This window comes from Uloborus diversus, chromosome 6 (genome assembly GCF_026930045.1).
Source record: "Uloborus diversus isolate 005 chromosome 6, Udiv.v.3.1, whole genome shotgun sequence".
NCBI lineage: Eukaryota > Metazoa > Arthropoda > Arachnida > Araneae > Uloboridae > Uloborus > Uloborus diversus.
The window spans coordinates 13,864,831-13,892,709 of NC_072736.1; the positions used below are offsets into that span (position 1 = coordinate 13,864,831).

General features: G+C 34.1%; 2 protein-coding genes across 2 annotated transcripts in view; one reads left to right on the top strand and one right to left on the bottom strand.

Annotated features, from left to right (window-relative positions):
- The window catches only part of LOC129223730 (tubulin-specific chaperone E-like), a 310,220-nt gene that overhangs the window by 132,223 nt on the left and 150,118 nt on the right, over window positions 1-27,879 (bottom strand). The gene's annotated exons all lie outside the window — the stretch shown is intronic.
- The window catches only part of LOC129223729 (tyrosine-protein phosphatase 1-like), a 35,565-nt gene continuing 20,444 nt past the window's right edge, over window positions 12,759-27,879 (top strand). Inside the window, exons 1-2 of the mRNA XM_054858083.1 lie at window positions 12,759-13,089; window positions 24,208-24,348. Coding sequence (XP_054714058.1) covers window positions 13,045-13,089; window positions 24,208-24,348 — 186 coding nt within the window. The 5' untranslated portion in view covers window positions 12,759-13,044. The remainder of the gene's footprint in view (window positions 13,090-24,207; window positions 24,349-27,879) is intronic.

Sequence of the window (27,879 nt, forward strand, 5' to 3'; positions counted from 1 at the left end):
GCTCTCAAACTGTAACCACATTTCATACAATAAAACATAGTTTGGCTGGCGAGTCGCATTATTATCTTGACTTCTAACAATGTTTGGCCTTAGTGACACATTGTGAGTAAGATTTCTGGATTCTAATCCGACTCTAAGAAATCCATCTCTCTTGGTTAGACAACAAACTGTGTTTGACGCTTCTTTGTCTAATTTTACGCATCGTCTCACTGCTTTAGTATAACGTGATGTATTGGAAATCATATAATTCAGTAGTTACGCCCTCAAGCACCATTTCTTTCAAAGTTTTATCTGATATTCCTTTTTTAAGAAGATGATCCGAGTTTTCCCACTTCTGCTTATCAAAGAACTCAAGTTGAAATCTGAAATTGTAAATTTTCGCTATGCAATCGAATTTTTTAAATTTGCCATCGTACTATGTTTAGAACATCAGCTCTTGTTCTGCAAACTGGTTACTTTTAGAATCTAAGAAATATAACACTAGGCATTGCGGATGACCATCATCAGAGAACTTGTTTCAAGACGGATTACGACGATCAGTTCGAAGATGGACAATGAACATGTATAATTCCAGATTTCAATTTTGAAGCAGAGAGACTGCTATGAGCTCATCGATAAGCAGAACTGGTAAAACTCGGCAGCTCCCTCTTTCAAAAAGTGGACTTCCGATAAAACTTTGAAAGAAATTGCTTGGTGGCGTACCTACTGAGTAGTATGGTTTTCAAAACTTCACGTCATACTAAAGCAGCGAGACGATAGGTAAAATAAGAAAAAGAAGTGTCAGGTACTCAAAACCTCACGTGTCATACTAATGCAGTGAGACGATAGGTAATATAAGAAAAATAAATATCAGGTACAGTTTGCTGCCTAACCAAAAGGGATGGATTTATTCGAGTCAGATTAGAATATAGAAATATTAAGCCACAATACCATCAAGCCACAATTTCAATCAAGATTGAAAATTATGCGAAGTAAAATAGTTCAACTCGCATGCGAAACTTATGTTTTATTGTAATCAATGTGGTTACAGTTTGAGGGCTCAAAATCCATTAAAATTTCTTTAGCAACGTCTTTTGTTTCAAAGGGTGACTGATGTGGGCTGTTGCAAGCCACATTATTTTAAAATTTTTATACTTAACTTTTGTTCTCTATCATAGCTAAAATTGACATTTTGAGCCAAAGTTATCTGCTAAGTGGAGAATTAAACATTTTTTTACTAGATAAGAAATGCTTTTATTACTTATTTTTTTTTCGTATCTATGTAAGAATTAATTAATATGAAAACAAACTTTTACAAATCATAACTTCTAATTTTTTTTTTTCTCTAAGTACGGAGCAACACGATGTTATTCAAGTCTGACTGTATTGGTCAAATTCAAGACTCAACGCATGTGTGGAACTTTAAAATACAGTTTATTATTAAAATGATCTTATGCAATGTGTAATCTACACAAAAAGCCTGCTCTTAAAAGCGATAACATTAAATTTCTCAAATTTTGATATTTGATGAAATTATTATAACTTTTTCCAGTTTTTATGCATTTATTGTCAACTTCGAGGCGCGAGCGACACCTCAAGATATTTTTTGCGGTCGAAATCCTTTTTTTGAACCAAATATCTCTACAAAAGGCAACTTTTCCGGGCTATTACTTAGCGTTTATCAGATTTTGATTTTTTTCAATCCACCCTAATGAGCATGGTCAGTACTTCAAAAGTAAGTCCACCTCGAACAAGAGCGGGATTAAGTGAATCTGAATCCAGCTTTTGTTGTAAAAAACACTGCTTATTTTGTGGCGAGGAAGCGGATGAAGAGGCTGAGAAGAACAAAACGCAGAATTATCGCAGAAAAATTTAAAGTTTCCACACTTACATTCAAAGAATCACTTTTAAAATTAGCTAAAGATCGTTCTGAGGTGTGTCAAAAGCTGCTTTTGCACGTTTTAATTTTGAGTATGATTTAGTCGCTGCTTTATCAATTTTTCTTTCATTATTCTGCGTTTTCTTCTTCTCAGCCTCCTCATCCGCTTTACAGCCACAAAATAAGCAGTGTTTTTAAAAACAAAAGCTGGATTCAAATTCGCTACAGTACGAGGAGGACTTACTTTTGAAGTACTGGCCTCTTTATCCTCACGTTGCTGCAGAGATTAATTTTTTCCGGGTGTATGATTTTTTGCAATCCACGCGAATTGTAACGGACTTTTGACTTCTTAAATAATCAGCATTCTTATAACTTTTCCCGAGACTTGCATCGATTGAAGTTGGCATTCCATAACTGCCCAGCACAACAGTTTCACCTTCAGTGAAAAGTTTATTGCAAATAAAGCGAAATTGTTACATTTTTCTTAAATATTAATCAGCACAAACAACAGTAGACGCTTGTGATAAATACATTTATTCACTCGAACTGCACGTTTAACTCTAAAAGAAGCAGGTACGTTAGGGGTGCCCTCAACCTCCTAGGAGGGGTCATGGCCCAGACTGCGCCATCGAAAATTTTTAGGGGGACTGTTTTGAGGAATATTTTTTATTTGGGGGGAGGCATGCTTTTGGGGGGGATTTCCGCGAAAATGAGGGGGGTGCGCCTTTGCTCTTAGTGAGTTGGGCACCTCTGGGTACGTGAACGATGCCACACGGACTAGAATAGCCAGATGTTATTCAAGGCCACGCGAGTAGAGGGGATTCTGTAAATGGCTGGCTGTCTTTTGAGAGTACGCAATATTTGGGAAGGTTTGGTCTTGGGAAAAAAAATGATAAGGACCATTTTTATAGAGAATTTTGAGATCTACAACTTTGGTCTGCGGTACTTTTCGATAAAACTTACCGTTTTTGAGAAAAATCCAAAAAACCTAAAATTTTGACCTTTGATCCCGAATAACTTTTTAAGCGCACATGGGATCGATGGGGACTTTTGGCACCTTATTTAAAATCGTAAGCCCAAGGTCCCTACAAAAATTTAGCTTTCCCGGAATTTTTGTTATTTCAATTGTCTAAATTGACCGGACTAGAACTTAAACTTGGCAATTCGTTACGACAGATAGAATTTAAAACTCATTTTTCTACCCTAATTCGAAAGAACACCATCGAAGGAAAAACTTACTTTGGAAGGAAAAAATCTGTTCCTTCTTATGGTACAGTGGAACCACTCCTCACGGACACCCCTCCAATGCGGACACCCCTCCAATGCGGACACACCTCTTATGCGGACAATTTTTAATTCCCCAGATTCGAAGGCAAATATCATTATTAAACCCCTGTCCTACGGACACCCCTCTATTGCGGACAAAAAAAAGTCAGCATTAGAGGGATTATTAACGAAAAGAAGATGGGAAGTGACAAAATTAAGCTACAGCGCTTTGAAAATAAGCTATTTCTCACTTGAATGGTTTTGATAGCCACTTTGGATGACAAATCTTTTAGAAAATAAATATTTGAGTTCTGAATCTGTAACCCATTAAAAACAAGTATTTTTTACAATTTATTCACGAAGTACGAGCGTTTGAATTATTTTTATTCAGATTTAATGACAACTTAAAATCCAGGAAAAAATTTCCCTGCCGCGCTTTTTCACGAGTTTACACGCGTGCTATAAAAAAATCTAATGAGCTGAAATTTCCAACAATACTTGAATGTATATTAACAGCTCATTGCACTTTAAGCGCCAAAAATTTCAGACTCCCAGTGTGATAAAATTTTCTGTAAACTTTGTCTAAACTTGGCAGTTTGGCACAAAAAGCTAATCCGCCATTTTGGATCACATTTTCCGGAGATCCTAGATCCTTCGGATTTGGATCTAGGAAGCTGAAAATTTGCATAGGTCACTTGACATGGAATTACTCTGTATTTGCTAGTAGTAAAAATATTTTTAAATGCAGAAAAAGGTCAAAATGTTTCATTCTTTTTCCGATTTCAATTTCGTATTTCATACCCCCCCCCCCGGATGAAAACAACGCAATTTGAATACCATTCTTTATTTCATCAATTCTTTCGGATTCCAAAAAAATTCTTTGTAACCACATTTTGTTTCATATTTTTTCACACTAATTATGTAATTACTTTTAAAAATCTCGAATTAACTTATACAGCTGGGTGACACACTACAGCGGGTCATGTTTTGAGAGTGTCCAAACAACAATCAGTAGGCTTGCAAGCAGGGGCGGATCTAGAAGGGGGCCATGGCCCCTCCCAAAGCCTTGTGATTGTAGAACTTTTTTTTAAAGAAAAATAAAACCGAAGATATTATGAAAAAATAACAAAATTTAATTCATGCTTTTTACATTAAAAAAAATTTCGGCCTTAAGTGGGAGAGATTATTATATCTCTCTCCTAGAAAAAGAACTATTATTCCCAAAATTTTGCTCCTTCGTTTACATCATATCACATATCTTGATTCCAACTTTGGGCGTTCTCCTTGGCGTTCTCTAAATACTGTTGTCCTAAGAATCACCTATTGCTCACGAGACCAAAAAGAGCCTAATTTGCGTATTTATGGCTTTAATTTCGAAATTTTTCGGAGGGAGAGCTCACGAATCTTCCATCGCTTTCTCTAATACGTGCAAAAATAGCTTAAAATTAGATTTTTAGAGCCACTAAGGTAAAATATTTCTAGGAAGGGGGGGGGGGATTCCAAGCACACACACATCCTCACTCTCCCTTTAGAATCATTCATTTTAATGAAGTTTCTCGAGAGTTTGTTCAAACTCTCAATGTTTGGGAAAAATTTTGGATGGCCCCTCCCAAAATGATCGGCTAGATCCGCCACTGCTTGCAAGTGGGCACATCAAGTGCCTATCTTTTCATTTAGGTGAGAAAGTTTTTGAGACCTGTACTATAAATGCAGATTGGTGTAGGCATCTCCAGACCATCTTTTGAATTGTGCGGGACTGGAAAGGGGACTCTTGGGCTCATGAACCTGTCTAGCCTGCGGAAGAATAAGTAATCACCATCATCATCATCATGTTTTGAAAGAGAATAAATAAATAATAAAATGATTATTTATCGACTATTAAAACAAATTTCGCACAGGGCCGCTAAAATTCTAAGCATGCCCCTGCCACCCTCCATAAGATTTATAAGTGTGCAGTAGCGTACATAGTGCGCCTCCTCGCAAGATTTATAAGTGCGCCCCCCCCCCCCACACATAAGATTTATAAGTGTACCTTATCTTAATTTATGGCAAAAAATTATAAGCTATAATAAGAACCAAAAGACTGCGGTGAAGAGTTTTTTGATATTTATAATCGTCAAGTTTGTTTGAAAATTACATTGAAATAGGGGAAAAAGAAGGAAAGAAAATTAATTTGTGTGAATTCTGAAATTTTCAATTTAAATTATGTTTTTCGCAATCACGAGTTGCGACAGGACCCTACTCATTGGTTACTATACCCTACTCACTTGTTTCTAGAAACAACTCCTGCCCCTTCAAGCCTGCCCCTCCTCTTGGGCGGTCACGTGTGTACAGTTGTGTATGTGTATGAGCTTGCGTATGTGTAGGACATGGACACCACCGACCAGGAAAAGCGGATTGCTCAGGACCGGGGGAACCGCGCCTGCAGAGGATGGTGAGGGTTGAAAAAGGAACCAAACATCAAGGACGGTCAAATGAAAACAATTAGCAATTCGTGATTGCTCAAAAAATAATTTTTACAGGGTGTCATTTTTTCAGAGCGTGCACCCCATACCTCTTGCCTTTGTTTCGGGCGTGCGATGTACACTGTGGCGCCACTGTGTTATCATGATAAAAATGATTAATTAAAAAAATATTTATACAAAGGGGATAAATGATAAAAATTTCAGTATGTACTGACAAAGACCATCGTTTTAACTACGAAAATAAAAATTTTGAAAGTGTTAGTTTGAAACAATATTTCAAAAGCAGGACATTCGCATTTTAATATATAAAGGACATTTTGATATTTTTTTCCAGCTTGGTCTGTTTGCTTTTTTTATTTATTTTTTCTGGTGGCAGGATGGAGGAGAGGGGGAGGGGGGCACGGTTAATTTCCTCTAAAATTTTACAGAAGAAAATAAATGTACAATCTGAATCATTTCCCGAAACTCTCGTTAATAAAAAATAAAGAAAATTCGTCATTCATTTTTTTTGAGCAATCACGATTGCTTATTGTTCTCATTTGACTGTTTTTTGGCGTTACGCTGATTTTTCCCACCGCCACCCTCCGCACCATCACCGTGGACCGGCTGGCTCCTCACGATGCTGCTCCTATAGCGAAAGCCGTCTCCAGGTTGCATCCATATCCTACACACACGCGCATACATACTCAACTACACACACACACACACACACAAACACATACACACACAAACACATACACACACATACACACATACAAACACTTACACACACGCATACACAACTACCCACACATTGATGCATGCACACAGACATAAACACATATGCCTACACACACATACACATACCCCCCACACACACATTCATACACACACATACACAGAACCCGTACACACAAACACACACGCCTACATACACCCACTCGTGATTGCGAAAAACATAATTTGAATTCAAGATGTCAAAATTCAAATTATTTTTTTTTCTTTTATTTCAGTGATTAAAAAAAAAAATTGAAAGGATTACTTTCGCATACAAGAACAAGTTTCACTGTCGTTTTCCCATTTATCCCCCCCCCCCAGACGTGGCTCCAAGGGAGGGGCAGGGGGGGCAATTGCCCCCTCGTCGGAAGCGTCTTGCCCCCCCGTCGGGGAAAATTTAGTATTTCGTCGGGGAATCTGTTTGCTTTGGCGTTTATCGTAAATGATAAAATTTTCTCATATATGAACTAGAAAAAAAAAAATAGTAGAAAAAAGTAGAAGTATCTTATATATATATATATATATATATATATATATATATATATATATATATATAAAAGGAAACAAAAATCAATCCCCTTTGAGGCGGCAAGTTTAGCCCGAGTCCGTATAACGTCGTCCAGATGGTGACAAAATATAGCTATTACTTCGGGGGAAATGGTGTGTTTTGATCCTTGAAATTTCTGTTTGTCGATGCAGGGTGTCGATGAGCTGGTTTTGACCTCAGGGTGTCCACTTAGACTAAAAGAGTACCATCCCCACCATCCCCGTCCCTGCAGAATGCAGTGGTGATTACCGGTCAGACCTAAGGCGTCGTCATCGGGCCATCGGGTTACAAGAGAAATACGAACTGAATGACAATAGCCAGGACGAGACGAGAGGGGATGGGGTGGGGGGTTGTCATCGGGGGAGAAAAAACATGCTTCGGAGATTTTTGCTTTCCTATTACATTCTAAACAGCTCTTCATCAGCACGTCAAGTGTGCAGACGCAGACCACACTTATTGATGCGTTTTAAAGTACTTTATTTTCACTCAGAAGTTACAAGTAAGTTATTACTATAGTTATTTACAACTTTTCTGATTATTGTTGATTGTTCTGCAACAAAACATATCGATGAGTAAACGATTTTTTTACCTCATACAAGGAAGTGTACTAAAGTAGATTTAATGTTTTAATTTTTTAGTGCAATGATGTCTTGTCTTCAAATGCTAAATGCAGGAAAAAAATTCTTTGGACTAATATAATAAAAGCAAATAGATGTTTAACATTTTAAATACATTTTTCTCAAAAACTTATATTGATCTTGTTTGTAGGCTGCATAATAGTTTTGTTGGGAATGGAGAATGATTTACTAAACATTCAGGCTTGGCACAACTAAACAATCATTAGATTATTAAACGTCGGTTTGATAATGCATCGGGTTTGGGTTCTTTTTGAGAAAAATGTTTGGGGGAGGGGGAGGGGCGAACCTTTTGGAAAAGGCAAAATTAAATAAATAAATAAATCATGTGTTAAAAGCAATTGAAAACATACATTTTGCTTCCATTTTTTTTTCCAGATGTTATCATGTAGTCGAAACTCATGTTTCTAACTTAAAGTAAAAGCTGCGCTTAGCCCAGACCGCTGTAATCATTTGATCGGACCAAGTCCAATTCAAAAGTCAACATTGCTCCTTCGAGATCGATCAAACCAACCAACTTACAGACTGATACCAGACTCAATCTTGTTTAATTTTTTTTTTTTTTTTTTTTTTGCAAGCTATATTCTTTTTTTTTAATATGCTTTTTTTCAAGTACTAAAATAGTGTAAAAAAAGCAGCGCTGCGCAGTCGGAGTCGGACAGATTTTGGAGACAAGGAGTCTGAGTCGGCATTTGTAGGTTAAAAATTCCAAGAGTCGGAGTCATTTTCCCTCAATGCCTGTAACACTGCCAGTGATTGCGGGGTCGGAGTGAGAGTTGGAGTCGAACTGATTTTAAGGTAAAGGAGTCGGAGTTGAATTGTTTGTCGGTGAGTTAGAGGGGTGATTAAAAACTAATTGTATCGAAAGCCAATGTGAGCATGAAGCAATGCGGTGTCTTTTCGTTTCCCGCGCTGTTTCTCTCTGTCGACTGCTGTCATTGGTTTTTCGAATCAAAAACAATTTTTACTGTGTATTATCTTAATTTTTGAAAGAGTTTATAACTTAAAAAAAGTTTTGTTTGCCTATTTCTGTCCTGATATTTTTGTAGTTGCAACTACATCTTATAAAATTCTGCATTTTGAAGCCTTATATCTATTTTTCAAAATTTCCTCCGGGGAAGAAATCCCCGGGCCCCCTACAATTGGGAATATTTTGTACTCCACTTAAAGGGGAGTCATGTGTGACTTTCTTGATAACATTTCCCCTCTTAAGGTCAATCCAACACAGGACATCAGGGAAAACACATTAAAACACGATCATCAAAAATTAAAGTATTGCTGTATGTATCAGATGAAATAGACCGACATAGTCAAGGAAAAAAAAAATTATAAAAAAAAAGTGCCTCTCTTACACCACCGAGAGAAACGTTGTTAAAACTGCAAAAGGGGCCCCACACCTAAAATGGCTTAGGACCCCGTTAAGTCTAAATCCGGCCCTGAGTTGGAGTCGGCCATTTTCCCTCCGACTCCGTAGATCTGCAAAAATGATCTATGGAGATAAATTTTGGGGTTAGACTTTGAATTTACATTTCCCCCCTTTAGTCTGGAAAGAGAATTAAAACTTGAAATTTGAAATTATGACCTATTTCAACTGGCATGTTCAATAAAAAGTTTGAAACTAATGGTTATGCATTTTCGAATTATGAATGCTTCAAAAAATTTGAAAAAAGTTAGGTATATAGTTAATTTTAAAAAAAAGAGAAAAACCTTACACAAAAGAAACTGGTGCAATTAATGTTAATCACTTTGATACTTAATAAGTTTGTTTATGACGTAATATCGTCGGCACTATGCTGAACTACCGAATGTGAAAATTGGCTCTTTTCAGGAGAGCCGAAACAATATTTTTGTCCACCAGACGCTTTAGTTATTTTCAATTTTTTGATTTTTATAAATAACATTAAGTGTAAATCTTATTGTTTGAAGTACAGTAAACTCTCGATTATCCACGAGTGGATTATCTGCGAAAGTCTCGGAAAAAGAAAAAATAAACAGTTGAAAAATTTTGTTCTTCAAAAACGCGGATCTGAAATCAATTCGTCCCAGATTTTTTTTCCCTTTCCCACGACAAGTGCTCCTTCTCAAAAAACGTGAAAGTGGGTATGCATTGTCATCAACTTCTCTTTGACACGTGCCTCAAGGGAAAGCGTTCAGCTGATTTCGGTAAAACACATGTGTTTACTGAAGACCCCTAGTTTAAAAGAGCGTAAGACATTATCTTTATCATCTGTTCCGATTGAGAAAGGTTCGGAAAACGCCTACAGGTCTTCTGGGAATTCTCTGATGGGGTCTTTTTTGTTGTGGTCACACACTGTTTTCACTTCTGGGCTGTTGAATGTTTTAGGTTGACGGAAAGTTCCTGATTTAAATTTTAGTTTATTTTAGTTCTGTAGAACTTGAAATACACATATTTTTTAATGGCGCATCTCTTTTAAACGTTTCACGTTTTATTTACAATACAATCAAAAGATAATTTCTGTCTTCTTTACCTTTGGTTTTAAACCTTTTTCGGATTGTCCACGATTTTCGTTATCCGCGGTACCTGAGCCACTCAATTCCGCGGATAATCGGGAGTGTACAGTAGTAATAGCCCTTTTTGAGTACTACGGCAAACCATTGAATTAGAAAAACGAGATTCGCGATTTTTCACCTTCGTTTGTTACCGAGTATAGCATAGTGCCGATCATATTATCAAGTTTCGTTTTTTTTTTTTTTGGATTACACAAAACACACACATTACTTTCGTTTAGTACATTCAAAAACTTAGAACCAACAGGTGAGGAGTTGAAGTCGGACTGATTTTGAGGTAAAGAAGTTGGAGTCAGGAGTCGAAGGTTTAAAAATTCAGCAGTCGGAGTCGATCATTTTCCCTTAAAATCCCCTGCCAGTTCTTGTGGAATCAGAGTCGAAAGCTCTAAAATTCCCGAAGTCGGAGTCTGTCATTTTTCTTGCTTAGAACTGCTGGTGTGACTATTCATTTCAATAATTTAAATCTCGCTCACTACATTTTAACTTTTATTTTCTATTTCAAACAAACATGCTTCGGCGGCCCACACATTTTCCTCCAAATAGCTGTGATTTGTACGATGATATTTGTAAAAATCTAGGAATGAAATACGTGTGCAGCCCCTATGAAACTATCATGATTATTTATCTGATTAGCCCGGTTGCCCGTCAGCTCCATCCACCACCAGCTAGGCCTAATCGATGTAGACCTTTTATTACCATACAAATTAATTAAAAATCGTAAAAATTTGCACCTTTTCTAATTTTTTTTAGCGCAAAATTTTTACTCGTTTCCAGTTTCTATTTGTTATCAAATAAAATACTTGTAATGGGTTTTAGCAAACTAGGCTCTTCAAAAGATTTTCAATTTTTTCTCTTGATTCTGCTTTGCGCTAGCAAAACTTAGTAGTTGTAATCGTCTTCCCTTTTCCATGCTTTCCCAAGTTATCCCGGAAAAATAATATAATGAAAGAAAATATAAAATAAATTTTAATTTTATACGTGTTCTGACTCGCGAGGTTCATCTTAATATAAAGCTAGGCATCGGGCTCAAGTTTCTTTTGAATTTTTTAACTTAATATTAGTTGCTCTTTTTTTTTTTTTTTTGTTTACTTAAGATGTGGGGTTTCTCTGCTCCCCAATAAATATTTTGAGCTAGTGGATGAGCACTGCTATAACCTTGAGCCCTGGGAGTTTCCCTCCGTAAATTTGTGTGTTTATAAGGTTTGATTACGGAGGGGGGGGGGGGGACCCTCAGTATCTTAATCGGTCACTAACCCCATCACCCTACGTTACCAAACATGACCTACAATTGCGTTTTCAATACTTCAATTTTAAAAACTTTTTCGGGGGTGCACCTCGACTCTCACTCCCTATAAAATACCATTACAGATCGACTAAAAGTTCGTTTATTGGACTTCAATTTCTTAAAATTCTTTGGGGGTGAGCACCCAAATCCTTCTCTCCATGAAATTACCGAAGATCATCTAAAATTGCGTTTTCAGAGCTACAATTTCGAAAAATTTCCGGGGGAGAACCCCCGGACCCCCCTAATTTCTACAAGCACAACTAAATTCCTGTTGTTAAGTTTCTTTCTCTGCATAAAATTCTGTTGGGCGCACATTTATAATGATTTTACATCACACTCAGACTTTTCGTCAATATTTAATTCTCAGACAGTTCTAGTTTATTGATCTCGCGATGACCCTGCTCACAAAAGCCTAGTTTCATGTTTTTCATTTTAAATTTGATTTTTTTCCCTACATATTTCATTTTATCTATTTTAAATTTTTTATTTTTTGCTTTTAATTTTTATAGGGAATTCGTGTTCTTAGAAGCAAAAAATGATTAGTTTATTTATCACTTGAATTGGAGGGGGGCAGAGCCTGATTACCGCAGGGGCATGTGGGGCACAGGCTCTTCCTCTTAGATTTCAGGGGGGCCCAAAATACCCTTAATTTATCATGTTAATTAAAAATAAATAATGATTTCACTCAGAATCTAGAGTACAATGATATCATTGATAGTTTTGCAAATGCCAAAACAAGGAAAAAATCTATTTGTTGTTAAAAATTCGCCTTAAAAGTGTGATCTCTTTGCAAATCAGAAAACCACTCCACATTTAGTCTGTATTTACTATTAAAAGTTATATGATAGATCATTTTGGTATTTACGGTTTATTGCAAAGTTTAACCACATTTATATATTTATCGTATACTACTACATATCTTCTACTTTTTAAATGTATATATTATATTGTGATATGAGGTACCACACCAAATTTAGTACGGTTGTGTAAAAATGAAAGTATCGAAAGAAATATTTTATTGCTTCAATATATAAAAAAAAAAGCTGGAATGGGGGGGGGAGGCACAAAATGAATTTCCTGAAATAGAAATGTGCCCCATGTCCAATGTCAGGATGAATCAGGCTCTGGGGAGGGGGGGAATCTTGCAAAGTAAAATTTGGCTATGCCCCCCTGTCGGGCAAGTTTGCCACCCTGTCGGGGATTTTTCTAGCGCCACCACTGCCCCCCCCCTCCTCCTGAAGAGAATAAATACTCGTAATATCTGAGGAAATTTATTCCCTTGGCGAAACATCGTCTGCTATTGGCGCCATTCTCGAATTGATGTACTGCGCACCGCTCCCACGCATCTAGCAGACCTAAACCGCGTGTAGCTTTCATACTTTTTTTTGAGCTTGTATGGTGCGACGTGTGGATCTATGCATTTCAATGTAATTAGTTCACTTCATGCCTCCGAATTCGTAACTTGTATTATTTTATGTGCTCTTATATACTGGACTTAGTGTTGTGCCGAAATGCCAAGATACTGCGGCAAAAGTTTCGAATGTGGAAAGAAAATTATGTGAACCGAAATAATACCTTGAGCTTTTGTGAATAGTGTGAAAGTGTGTCCTTTAAAATTGACTGAAGTATTTTACATTGTGTCTCCGCATGCCTAACATTCCCTTGGATCGTACTATCACCCCGATTTTACAATTCGTAATTCGATGATTTTTGGTCGCAAGCCACCTGCCAACGAAGCTGATGAACAGGTAAGTCGAACGGATTGACCCCAATTAGCGCATTTCGATTATTATTATTGTGAAATGCTTTGGTATGCTAATGAATCCTTCGCCTCACTTGATTAAGTAATTTCGTAACTTGCAAATGGCATCTAAGAGGAAAATATGCCTTTAAACTCTTACCGAAGTCGATGCATATCGAGTGTTTTGAAATATTTGACATCGTACAATGGATTCGCTGTTTTTATTTCAACAAAACATTGTTTTAATTGCTTCGAGATGTTGTTTAACATTTATTTTTGTTTGAAAGCCGGCAAATACGTTTCACTAGAACTGGACTATTCTAGCAAGAAATTTTAAAATGCCAAACAAAAATTCGTTTGTCAACAAACTAATTTTAAAGTAAAGCATTGTGAAATAATAAGAGATTCCCCCGTCTTTGCATGTAAATCTCGGTTTGTTACTGATCAGTGCCAAAATAGTCATGAATTAGTACACAATATTTTTCATAATTTTATTTATTTTTTTAAATTAAACCGAGTACTCGAAGGTATTTTCCAAACCTCGAACGGTGCTTTCGCGCACGCATGCCGAGTGGGTGTGACGAATTTCAAATGTGTCAAACTAGCATCCAATCTGCAAAATTTAATTATTTTGTTAGCTAGAATGTTTTTATGGATTTAATTCAAGCAATCTAACGTCATTCTGTTATATTCATTCAGTTTTTAATTATTTGGTTCAGCTACTTGTTCTTGGTTCAGTGTAAGAAGAAAAATCCGACTTAAAAGTTTTAATATGCCATGTTTTAAAAATGTAATGGAATAACTTCGTTAAGCTTCATACAAATTTAAAGCCCCATAAATCTTCAGAATTTCTTACAGATAGTCTGGAAAATTTGGTTGTGAGTTTTTAATAACAATCAAAATACTTGTAATTTACAAAGAAAGATGTGGAGGTATACCCAACTGATGATTGATGCATTTATAATTTAACAATTTTATCACACTGCAAAAGAGTATAAACTGAGGTGTAAGTGTATTTATTGGTAGTTATCCTTTACTCTTATAGTTATGTGGTATGTGCATTTATACCAAGGGTCCCAAACTATGATTTTTGAAGAAACTGGGCACAAAATTTATTTGTATCTTGAAACAAAATTTATTTGGTGCCCCCCCCCCCCTCCGTCCGCTTATTCTATAGCGAAGATATTTTGATACTTTGCATTCACACAGCAACGTACTAAATTTGGCGGTACCTTTTGTTACAATATAATATTATAATACATTATAAAAGTGGAAGTGATCATACAATAATATATCCATTATAATATAAGATGTTTTCAAGCTTTGCCCGTTGCTGTAAGCCGCAAATTTTAAAATTGTCTAATGATATAACTTCAAAAAAAAAGCATAAGTGCAATATGCAATGAGTCAAAACAAAAGTTTTCCCTTTGAATTTGTGCCCCCCAAATGTTGGTGCCCTGTGTGCCCCATGCCTTAATCTGCCCCGGTTTGCACCCCATCATGTTTTTTCCTTTGAAAGCTTACAAGTATTTTAATGGATTAAAAACTCACAATCACAACTTTTACTGACAATCTATAAGAAATTCTGAAACTTTATGGGTCTTGCTGGGGAATCTGCATGAAGCTTAGAGAAATTTTCTTACTTTTTAGTTCCTTTTAAAACAATGGTATATTAATTTTTTTTTTATTTCATTAATTTTTTTTCTGCTTTTTAGTATTGCATGTCCTGAATTTTTTCAATCGATTTTAAATACTTCGATCAGACAGTGACAGAGATGCAATTAAATGGACTATGACAGAGTTCGGTAAATTTATTAAGTTGATACAATTAGTTTATAACAATAAACTGCACCATAACTAACATTGTAATCCTAAAAAAACATTTTAGTTTTTTATTTGCATTTCTATGTTCAACATAAGTCCAGTACACACATAATATTTTTAATGTAATATAAACTAATACAGTAAAACCTCGCTATAACGATATTTTGGGGACCAAAGAAATATATTGTTGTAGAGGGATATATTGTTATATCGAGGGCCTATATATTTTAATAATATTTTGATAAGGTTTTTTTATTTAAATGTTATAGTATATGCATTACCTAGGTGTAAATGCTTTTATATATAGTATATTTGTAATACATTTATTGGCAAGGTGTTAATTATGATTAAATATTACTATCAGTTGAAATAAATTCCGAAAATAAGCTCGTAAACATACCTCAAAATCCGTTTTTATTGAAAAAAATCCAATATTTTTGTTTGTTTGGCCGCTTTTTTGACTGTTAACTCAACCAACAAGGTATACATTGAGTCCAAAGCACGAAAATGATCCTCGTTTGTGGATGGAAGACTTGAAAAAAATGTCCGCAGAGATTGACTGATTGAAGTGCTTCCTGGGTCGACAATAAGGATTGTGATTGACTCGTATTATCATCATCATCATCATCTTCTTCCTCCTCGTCGTCTTCTTCTCCACTATGTTCCATCTCACCAGTAATTTTCAGAGAGAATTTCTTCATCAGTAACTCCTGCGAAAACAGTAAGATCGTCATCCGCTGTCAAATAATCCTCTACGTTCACCCCATATTTTTTGCCCGTTTTTTTCCTCGAGTTGGGACACAGATATTGGGAGATTCAAAACTATTTCCTGATCATATAAAATATCACAGTCTGAGGAATTTTCATCACAATTAGATCTTCTAAGACATCTAAAACCGGCCTTTTTCTAACAATTCAGAATGGTTCTCTCTGTTAATGCCCACCAACTTCCAGCAATAAAGTCACATGCGTCCCTCACATTTACAGCTTTAAAAGGGTCTTCCACGTTATTTTCAATCCCCAGAAGTATCGATTCTACCAAACGTTTCCCTATAGTATCCTTTAAAACATTTAATTATGCCCATGTCGAGTGGCTGCAATATGGAAGTGCAGTTGGCCGGGAAAAAAAACAATTTCAAACGCATTATTGTAGTTTTGGAATTGAGGTGTGAGCGGAGCAATTATCAATCAACAATGCAATTTTTTTTCTTCCTCTTCTTCATTTCCTTATCTAACTTCAGCAACCATTCAGAAAAAAATTTAGACGTCATCCAAGCCTTTTTATTTGCTTTATATTCCACAGGAAGACTTCTCACATTCTTGAAGCACCTTGGGCTTCAAAGATTTGCCGATTAAACAAGAGGTTGAATTTTATGTGTTCCTGTACTATTGGCACACAGAACAACAGTCATCTTTGTTTTTGATTTCTTCCCGCAGTGACACTTTTCACCCTTAAACGCTTCAATGTTCTATCAGGGAGGAGTTGAGAAAACAGCCCCAGCTTCATCAGCGTTATAAATGTCTTCTGGTGCATACTTTTGAAGAATATCTTTCATCTTCTCTTGTCTCCAGGCATTTGCCTCATTCATCGGAGCAGATTTTTTCTCTCCATGAATTTCCTGGAAAATGTTTCCGTGGCGATCCCGAAAACGCATTAGCCAACCATTGCTAGCTTTAAAAGTTTCGTTCCCTAGCATTGCTGCATATTTCCGTGCTTGTGCACATAACAAGGGTCCATTTATTGGGATATTTGTTGCCCTCATCTCTTGAAACCACTTCAGGACGGCAGCATCAATGTTTTCATTCGTCGCGACTTTTAGTCGTTTTCGCTTGGGATTAACTGAATTTGATCTCACAGCATCTTCAATATGTTTCCTCTTCTTGAGGAACGTTGCAACTGTAGATTGAGATAATCCATATTTCTTAGCTGCATCAACCTGCTTCATTCCATCATCAATATCGCTGATGACGTTGAGTTTATCTTGAAATGAAATTTGCTTTCTCCCTACCATCTTAGGGAAAAATACACCAGTGAATAAAATCAAATCTTTCGTTTTCGACGATCATGTGACAGTGATGACGCAATCAGATGGAAATGCTACACCTTTTCGGATCATCTTCATTTGCCACTCACTCACTCAAAAAAAAAAAAAAAAAAAGAACATTTTCTGTTTTTTTACCTCGGCAAGCATTTTTAGATGTTTTGTTTCCCCTCTCCGTGTGCATGTTTTTTTCCCCAAAAAAGAAAAAAAAAGAAAAACTTAAAAGCTAACCATTTTTTTTTAAAAATAAAGTTTCAATTTTTTTTTTTTTTGAAAATTGGAGGGGTTACTTTTAGGGTTTTACTGTACTTGAAAACCAAATTATCGTAATAAAGAGGGGTTGAAAATTTAAAAAAACATCGCTTTACAGGGGTTTATTGCTGTAGAGAATATCGCAATATTGAGAGGAGGATAGCATTAATTCCTATGCGAGTTCACCGGGACCACGAAATATTATCATTGTAGAGGGATTTATCGTTGTACCGGATAGCGTTGTAGCGAGGTTTTACTGTATCATTCATATATTTCCCATTTAGGACCATGGCACAGACTGGGTCATTAAAATTTTTAAAGGGGGGGGTTTCTCTTTTTTTTGTGTGTGTGACTCTGTGTAGTATTTGGGGAGGGGGGTACACACTTGCTCTGGGGGAGGGGGATAGGCACCCCTGATTTCTCTGTGAATGAACTGGATACACATAGTGGATTACAAAATTGTACTTGAGATGTGCCAAGCAGAAATAAAAACACATAAAGAATCTACAACTCAAACTGACATTTTATTTACATTTTCCAGTATTTACATTGAAAATTTGCCAATCTGTAATATGACTTGCATATCAGGGTTTGTTGATTTAAATTAGGATTAAAATCATGATTTAAATCAAGTGATAAGAATAGAGTGCTTTTGCAGCAAAATCATTGATTAAAATCAGTTGATTTCATTTTTACAAATTAATTTTTAAATTTTTTAACTGTGTTGCTCTAAATTTAACTAGACTGCATTATACAATCTTAACTTCAACTGGCAAAACTACATAGATCCCTCTGTGTGTGACAGTAGGATATCTAAGTGTTATTCCTAGGATTAGATGTCTTAATGTTGCTCTGAGGCAATGATGTGTATTTCAATAATTTTAAAAAATGAAATTAAATATCCACTAATATTTATAAAATTTTGAAAATCACAGTATCAGAAGTTTTGTTGTATCATATTTATTGCATGCCATACCCTATATTTTCATTGCCCATCCTGTAAATTTTTTCTTTTTAATTGGAAATATACATGTGTTACGGACGTAATATTGAACTTCATTTTTTAAAATTTAAATTGCCTAATTTATTTTGTAAAAATAAAAAAATAAATGCATGTTATTATGGTATTATGTTAATAGTTTAAGCTGTACTGCAATTAATTTTGTTTATTTTTATTTTGCTATTGGAAATAAGCATTTGAAAATGGGTTTTTTTTAAATTGTTTTGAAGACCCGACTATCATACTTCCAACTAGGAAAGAAAAATTTATTTAATTTTTATTTGAAAAGCAATGCAATATGCTGAAAATACACATTTCAAGCTTTACAATGATGTATAATATAGCAAAATAACTGCAATATGAAATTTAGACGTACTGGTTTCACTTTTCGTGGAATTGCCCATTAGCTGATTTGCTCATTTTTCCTCTGTTAGCTACTTTTACAGTTATATGATTCAGTAATAAATGATATAAATTAGTCGGTGCATGTTCGTAAGGCGTTTAATTTTTTTCTGAGCAATGTTTAATATTTAATTAGGCACTTTTAATATGAGTTAAAATTGTTACGTTAGACTATTAATAATTTTATGAATATACAAGTTATTTAAATACAAGTAAAAAAGAGTATTATATTACTTTGTTATATTTTAATGATGTATTAATACATCATAAAATATAGAACATAACTTTTTAGTTACTTTTAATAATAAATGAACAATATTACTATGATTAACAGAGACGTACCGAGTAGGTACTCAGTAACTACTTGGTACTCGGCCAAATTTTGATCAGATACTCGGCCAATACCGAGTAGTTGCAAAAAATTGAATATTGTCCAAGACAGTTATTAAAATTTATAAAAAAGTGCAAGCATATATAATATTCTGCAATCAATGCAATGGAATAAATCTTTATTTTAATGTCCCCAAAGTTAATAAAACTTATTTATTAAAAAAATGTGCAAAAAAAGGTAAGTATTGGAATTTTTATATTAAAAATGGATTTTTGCTACAAACAAAAATTAGTTATAAGAAATATAAAAATACTTTTGCTTAAAAAGTAAAAGGAAATAAAACAACGTTGAAAGCACAGTGCAGACACCTGTTTTGGAATTACAAGGAATTCCTTTTTCAATGCACAAAATGTGAGCTTGTGGATTTAAATGCATCCACAAAAGTCGGATTTTTTTTGTTGAATGTCTTTACATTCTTTAGCTCACATTTTATGAACTGAAAAAGACGTTCCTTGTAACGCAAAAAACACGTGCCTGCAGTGTTCTTGCACATTTGTTTTATTTGCTTTTAAAAATTATTTATATTTGGCGGCACTAGAACTATAATAGATTGGTATATGATTTGCTTTAATTCCTACTTGATTAATCATACCTTTTATTTATTTATTTTTAATTAAAAAAAAATTTTGTAAAATTTTTGACACAAACAAAATTTTTAAAATAATGTGTAATTAAATTTCAGCAGGAATTTAGTTTTAAAAACTATTATATGAACAAGAATGTCTATACTACTATTCCAATAAGTTCAAAATTCATCACATGTGTGTCGGTGGTTCTTCTTAAAACATAATTGGAACTTGGTAACTCGCCCGAGTAATGAGAGCAAGGACGTAGCCAAGGGGGGGTCCATGGGGTCCGGACCCCCCCCTTCCCGAAAGACCACTGTCTGCTTTTTCTCGGTTGTTGCACCTCACGACAACAAAAATTTTCCAAAGAGAGAAATTTTATGATACCCGGTATTTTTCCCCTTAAATATTCCCATTTATCGACCATTTTCCCGCGTCCGAGACAATTCAGAACACGAGAACCTCGTGAAATAACTGCGGGTTCCGAGTTGCCGCCGATCTCTTCCTGTGTCGCGAAGAATCCGTCCGAAAACGACGAATTTCCAATCCAACCCAACTAGGTTGTGACCTTGAAATTCGGCCCCTCTCCCTCAGCCCACCAAATTGCCGTCGGGAAAGTAATTGAAAACAAACATTCCCCAGTCTCATTGGGGTGGTTTTCTTTCTTCTTTTCGTTTTGACTCTTTTCCCGTTTGGACTTGATTTCTTAGACACATGCTGCACGAAGGACATCCAGAGTGAGGTGCATCCCTGGTGAATTAGTAATTGAAATTCCTATTATTTTTTGTTTTAACACACAGTTTTTTTCTACCACGCGCTTATAGGACACATATCTTGAACAAAATTGTAATCAGAAGAAAATTAAGTGTACATAAATTAGGTAAGTTGTAGTGTTTCCTTTTAAAGTTTTCTTAACAATACGAGCAATTTATGTGTTAATATGTTTTCCCATTTAAAAACTAAGTTCCAACAGCAACGAATAAAAAATTCTACACATTTCGTGTGATTGAGGATGAGAAAAAATAAATATTAATTATTAATTTATTTTTGAACTTTATATTTTTGGTATGATTTATTTCAGATTCATTTTATATTTTGATTGATAATCTTATTTAAACTTTTAGTTTATTTTTAACAATAATAGATTACTTATCTCCCCGGAAGCTTACAACTTTTAAACTGTAATCCTGAAAAGTTCGTTTTTTTTTTTGAACATAAGTGAATAAATAAATTTGAAGTTGATGCAATGAAATTACTTTTCGCTGTATCAAAATTTTATGAAGCGAAGAATGAAATTGAAAATTACTTGAATATTTTACTGTAATCAGTTTATGAAATTGCAAGTTCGGCCATATTAACACATGTAATTTAAAAGTAATTATTAGAAATTCGTACTTTTAAATCTTACTGAAATGTGAGTCTATGGTCCCAAGAGAAGAGCAGCTAGTCATTTTTAACTGAAGAAAAAAATCTTTCTTCGATGTTGTTCTGTTTTTCAAGAAAAGCATATTTGTATTTGTTTCATTGGAATAAATTTTCTGATTAGTATTTACCGCCTTTTTACTGAGGAATTATTTAATAAGCGTCTATGCATCCATCATTAGTAAATTGCGAAGGTAGCATTAAACGTAACAAAAAACGGACATGTGCATTTAACTATAAAATTACCAGGTGAAAGTTTCTGCTATTTATTACGCATATAATTAAAAAAAGGTCAATGCGAGGTACATTTTCTTGTGTTTTTCACGTCTATATTAGATTTTTTTTAACTCTTAATTTCTTCAAGTTAAAATTATTTGCTATTTCTTGCAATAGAATATCTTTTACTAACATCACATAAAAGAAAGAAAAAAAAAGTCAATACCTACGTTATAAAATATGATATGCTTTCGGGAATACATGATGATTACAAAATCGCTCCTAGAATTGAAGTTATACCAATTTGAAAATGAAAGAATCAGAAGTGTTATTATTGTTAGATGAATTTTGGAAGGTAGATTTAAATCATTACTGGATTTTTAACCACAATCATTCTAAGATTTTTTTACAAAAGATTGTCTTTAGGCTTTTGAACATCAGATGACTGTTGAGCAAAAAATTTATAAACTGAGGCTATAAGAAACCTATAAGTTTTGATTTCAAAAATTGGCTAGCTTTATGCATATTACATATTGTTGAAAATGTATCTAATTTAATGCTACTGTATTATCGCAATCGCAAACGGGACGAAGATTACCTTAATGATCAAAATTTGACGTTTGACTCCAAATCATGGAATTTTCGAGTCGAACACTTGCTTACTGCTAATAAAGACAGTAAAGTAACCAAGTTATAATCAAATATTGACACGATAATTCGTAATAGAGTTTATTGCCATTTTCCCTGTAGTTGTTTACAATTATATTTTTAATTTGAAAAAGACTGATTTGTACGGAAGTTTTTTTTGTATTGGCAGAATAAACTGAACTCGTGTTTGGTGGTAAGATAGGTGGGTGCGATGCCTCCTCTTGATCTTTTAAATGAAACATCAAATTGAAAACATCAGAGGAAAATCGCCAATAATGTTTAAATCATTCATGACCTTATAAAAAACATTTATAAAAAGCAATCATTTGCATTTTTTCCAAAATGTTGTTAAAATAAAAATACATAGATGCTTAATTTCATTCACCATACATTTCACTACTCGACAGGTAAAAGATCTCTCAGGTATTCGTTTGGCTTGACAAAATTAAACCCCTAGTGCAGTTTCGCACCGAAGAGAACTCAAGTGTCTCCATCTGGTGGAAACTCGGCATCGAAATTTCCTGTGCAGTCACATCCGCGCCTTAATGATAGCATTTGAAAAACTAGATGCCATATCGGTGGTTCGCACTAGGTCCGAAAAGGCTAAAGCCTCTAACGAAGCCCCATTAGAAAGAAAAAAAAATACCATAACGGATCCTAAGATAGCTTATTTTACCAATTCGTTTTGCAAAAAAATAATAACGATTTTAAAAAAACGGCAATACGCATTTTTTTTTTTTTTAATGATTGCAACAAAGGAAGTCTCCATCCATCAAAGAGTTAATAGTTTGTTCAAGTTTTTAAATGATGATTTAAAATGATAATTAGAAAACGGATTCATTCTATTTCGTATAATCAAAAGAATGTTATAAAGTAGATAAATGAAGAACTAAATAACAAATAAATACCTTTGTGCTGAAACTTGGATTACTGATTATTTGAAATAAAGAACTAGTTCAAGCTTTTTTAATGAAACCTTGAGTGCTAATAATTTCGTCGAGAGGGTGGTTGAATTTTGCCAGAAATCTTGTTCAAATCGGACAGGGTGGCGGAATTACGTTATATTGCATTCATACTTATACATTCGACTCGATAGATATAGATTTCTTTATTTTTTTTCAAATAAAATGACTTGTACATATTTTGTTGAAATATATTGCAAAGCTTTAATATTTTATTAAACTATTACCTGCGTTTTCCAAATAATCCATAGAACGGTTTTCGTTTTCCGATTTTCTTTTATTGTGAACTTTTTATTAATAGGAATTATATCACTCATTTTCAAAGCATCAGAACAGAGGAAGCTTATGTGATGGAATTTTTCTATCCATGTATGAAAACTTAGTATGGGAAAACTTTTAGTTTAATGTTAATTTTATAAGCCGATTAATTTTTTTTGCCACTTAATGTAAAATTTTTGTTAAATAATTTTTTAATAAATGCTCTATCAATTTCAATTATTTAATTAATTTTAGTTAATTATCATATTTTAATAATTAGTTTTAATTGGATTTATTTTTTAACGTAAATATGAGCTACTAATTTTGCTTTAGCATGCCTCCTCTTTTGAAGTTCGTGAAACCTTGGACCCCCCCTTAACAAAGTTCTAGCTACGTGCCTGATGAGAGGCCGAGTATTCGGTACTCGGCTACTCGGCCAAAGTGCTACTCAGTACGTCTCTAATGATTAATATACTTTTGATATTGAAAATACCGTATTTGAAAAAATAAATATCAAAATATCATGATGTTTTCAAAATTATTATCGGATATATATCGTGATATATATCTTGATTTATATCGACTGATATATATTGGTGAAACCTGGTACATACTGGTAAAATTCTGTGCCCTTCTCTCAAGAGGATTCAGACATTTCCGAAGTAGTAGTCTCCAATAAAGGGGAGAAAGAAGGAAACTTGTGTTTTTATGGTGTCCCTAAAATTGTGGTGCCCAGGTCCACGGATCTGCAAGATTGTGCATTAAATAGGCCCTGAGAATGATAGGTATAGCATAAGGTAGTAAGTATTCTATTTCACAATGCGAAATTTTCACTTATGTGAGGGGTTGTAAAACAAACCGCTTGTTTTTGTCAACACTCTACTGTGTTGTGTAAAATTAATATAGTGTTTTATTATTAGCATGAATTGTAATTACAAAGCATTATGTGTTTATTTTTATATTATCTTAAATATTTTTAATTTACTTTATCAGTAATAGAGTTTACATTTTTTTTCAAATGCATAATTTTCTGAAAAATGATTTTATGTAATTTATAATAATAATATTAAAATATATTCTATTACTAGTTATGTTAAAGCTATTTCTGACGCTATTTTTTAATTTTCTTTTTTTCCCCCTAGAGTAAAGGAGAAAAATGTCTTAGTACCATGCGCCAGTCCTTTCACAGGGCTTTAACTACCTGTAAGGCCCCATTGCCCCCTGGCAAGAAGTATGTTGCTGTACAGTTCCTTACCAAAGAAATCATTTTTTATGTTGTTGATGTAAGTAAACTGCTTGTGAAAATTATTTTAAGCTTTAAAATTTTTGAAATTACAGTGCAAAAGATTTTTTCTCTGTTATGTTTAGTTGCATTCACGGGTGCAGCATATGTCCGATCCGTCGATCTAGGATCGGGGGAAATTCGAACCATCTGGGGGAAATTTTGCAAATTCGATTTAAAAAAAAAAATTGGATTTTTTTTTTGAAAATCTTTTGAATGCATTTTTGTTTGCATCACCACTCTTTATATTTTCATCAACTATTTATTGGATATTAATATACATTTAATAATAATATTAGTTATGAGATTTTATTTAAAACTTACATGTACTTACTTTTTAGATACCGAGTTCTACAAGCTACTAGTTCATTCTATTAGTTTTAAAGATGAAAATTGCTTTTTTTCCCCCAAAACTATCTCTACCTATAGTAATTAGGAATGAATTTTTATCTGAAACATAAAGCATATTGTAAAAATTTTGGGTAAATATTCATATAAATTGGGGGAAATGTTGGTGTTAATAATATTTTCTGCACCCCTGGTTGCATTTTGATTTCAGTTTATAAATTTTGTTTTTTAGTTTGTTTTATAATTTGTTTTGATTGAAAATAGTGAGTTTTAATCTAACAGGGGTCTGTCCAGGGATTTTTCACAGGGTCTGTTTTTTGTGAAAAATCAAATAATTTTGTGAAAAATGAATTAATTTTGTAAAAAATCAAATAATTTCGCAAAAAAAAAATTATTAAAATGAAATTTTAGAATTTAGAGATGGCACAAACTGCATCAATTAAATTTAAAGTTGAGTGTTTTACTCTTCTATGTCGAAAAAATCATTCTGGAGTGTTTATCTGATATTTGGCGGGGGGGGGGGGGGGCATCGTTCTCTCAAGTATCAATATTTATCTACCATTCTACATTATGTTAAATTATACTAGAAATATTTCTGTACAGTATTTAAAATAACTAACAAAAAAATAAATAAAATAAAATTCAGAATAGGGTTCAGCATTTAACTTTTTGACCCAAGACACTCTTAAAAAGCAGAATTTCGTTTAAAACTTATAAATTCCGTGATTTAAACAAAAATAAAAATATTTTAATTGTTTACCTCTTAACAAAGCGTAATAAACATTAAAAATGCGAAAAATCGGATTCCCATAGCGGATGCAAAGAGATCGCAATTCTCAAAGTGAAGGCATCAAAAGTATACAAACGCCTTGTAAAAGAAATATTTTTGATAAAATTATTTTAAAATTGCATTTTATGGTCCTACGATAAACATTTCATTAATATCTGTGGACACAGTTGACGCAAAAAAAAAAAAATCTATACAGCATTTTAATTTTTGACTCATAATAGAAAATGGAATTTTGCTTTAAAAACTTAAAATGAGAGTTCCAACAAAAATAGACTTTTCATTTATTTGCATCTTAATAAAGCGAAGTTAGCTTGAAAAAAGAACAAAATATGATTCTCATATCGGATGTTAAAAGATTGCATTTTTCAAAATGCAGACATCTAAAGAAAAAAAAAACGGTAATTTAAAGAGTTTATTTAAAGTTAATCATCCTTGTTAACATCGAAAAATCAAAACCCATATAATTTTCTTCCAAAATAACAATTAAACATCACACCGCACCTCGAAAATGCAAATATTGACAAGCTGGTAAAATGATAAGAATATTTTCTAATCAAGTCATTATAAAGGTTCAACGCCAGACATTATAAAGGTTTAACGCCAGACGCTGCTAAGTGGTGATAATTTTGAAGTTGGTAACCCTATCTGAAGAGATCATATTTTTTCCCCACCCTTACTATCTATCCCTTTGCAGTTCTAAGTTCATTTCGCAGATATATATTATTGTTTATTAAATCATGAGCTGGGAGAAAAGTGCTTACCAATGCCTTTTCAGAAAAGTTTACAACAACACAGCTGCTAATTAGCTGTGATAAAACAAGCAGCCATTATATTTATTTGGCAGTAACAATTACTTATCACTTGCAGGAACATGGCAAGAGTGCCAATTTTTTCCCCCCCTCAAAATTAGCCGATTTAGTATAAGCTGATCCCTCTAATTTGACTTCAGAAAAGGCTCCAAAAATTATCGATTTATACACAGAAATATGCGGTTTATACACAGAAATATGCGGGTTTATACACAGAAATATGCGTTATTTTGTTTTTGCTCTTTCAATAAACAATTTGTGAAAGATCCGGTCTTGTTTATCAGAATTTTGTGAAGGGTCCGTTTGGTGAAGGGTCCGTTTGGTTGTTTTGTTTGATCGGTTGTTTTGTTTGATCGGGATTTTGTGAAAGGTCCGTTTTGGTTGATCGGATTTTTGTGAAGGGTCCGTTAACGGACCCAAATATCCTCTGGCCAGACCCCTGTCTAATGTAAGAATATTCATTGAATTCATTCAGTTAAAGTGAAGAATATTGGAGTTTTATTAAAAATTGGATGCTACAAATGGTCTTTAAGTGATCGAAATTTTCACACACAAAAGTGATGACCGGCAACAGGTTCTTGGCCCTGCTAAGCTGGTCCTAGTCAGTTTATGAACCCCCAAATGAAGATCAAAAGCCCTTTTAAAACTATTTGTCCCATTGCAAATCACAGCTGATTTTGGTAAACTATTCCAATTGCCTTCAACCCTGTTGAAGTAATTGTTCCTAATTTTTGCCGATTGTTTTAAGATAACCCCCTGTGATTTGAAAAGCTTAAAATGATGACTCCTGGTTTTGCCATTTGTGCAGATATTTAGGGCTGTCCATAAATTATGTCACACTTTTTTTCCACATTTTTGGTCCCCTCCCTCCTCCTTTGTCACGTGTAACACTGTTTTTCATAGACATATTCTCATAAAAATGTGCATGATATCAACTCCCTCCATGACTCCCTTATTACAAACTAACGATTTCGCAACCCTCCTTTTCCCTCAAAACGTGACATCATTTGTGGTCAGCCTGTTAGCCCATACAGGTCCTCCATTTTAATAATTGGATTATATCTCCCCTTACTCAACTTGTTCATGGCCATACATTTGAAGTATAAGGTTTAAGCCTGGAATCATAATCTAAATTAAAAAGACCGTTTACTAACCTCATATCTCTCCTGAATGGACTGGCGAAAGAGGGCTCTACTATGACTCAGAATAGTGGGGATCCTCTGACCCGGGGCCAATCCAGGATATTTTTCTTGCTACCTATTTTTGTGAAAATATTGCATCATTCCATTTTTGTGAAAGTTTTTTTTTATCAGCACTGTTTTTGTGAACTTTTAGAGGCATCCTAATTTTTGTAAAAGAGAAGTAGAACAAGTGAAATTTTAGTTTGAAAAGTGTAAATGTCATTTAGTATTATTTTTAACAGGTTTTGTTTTTTGGGAAGGGGGGAGGGAGCCACAAACCTAAGAAGTACCAAAAATACCATCGTAATTTCAGCTTAATGGGCTATGTACTGTGTACAATATTGGAAATTATGAGAAAAACGGTTCCTCAAAACATGTTAAAAGATTGCAATAATATTGCATAA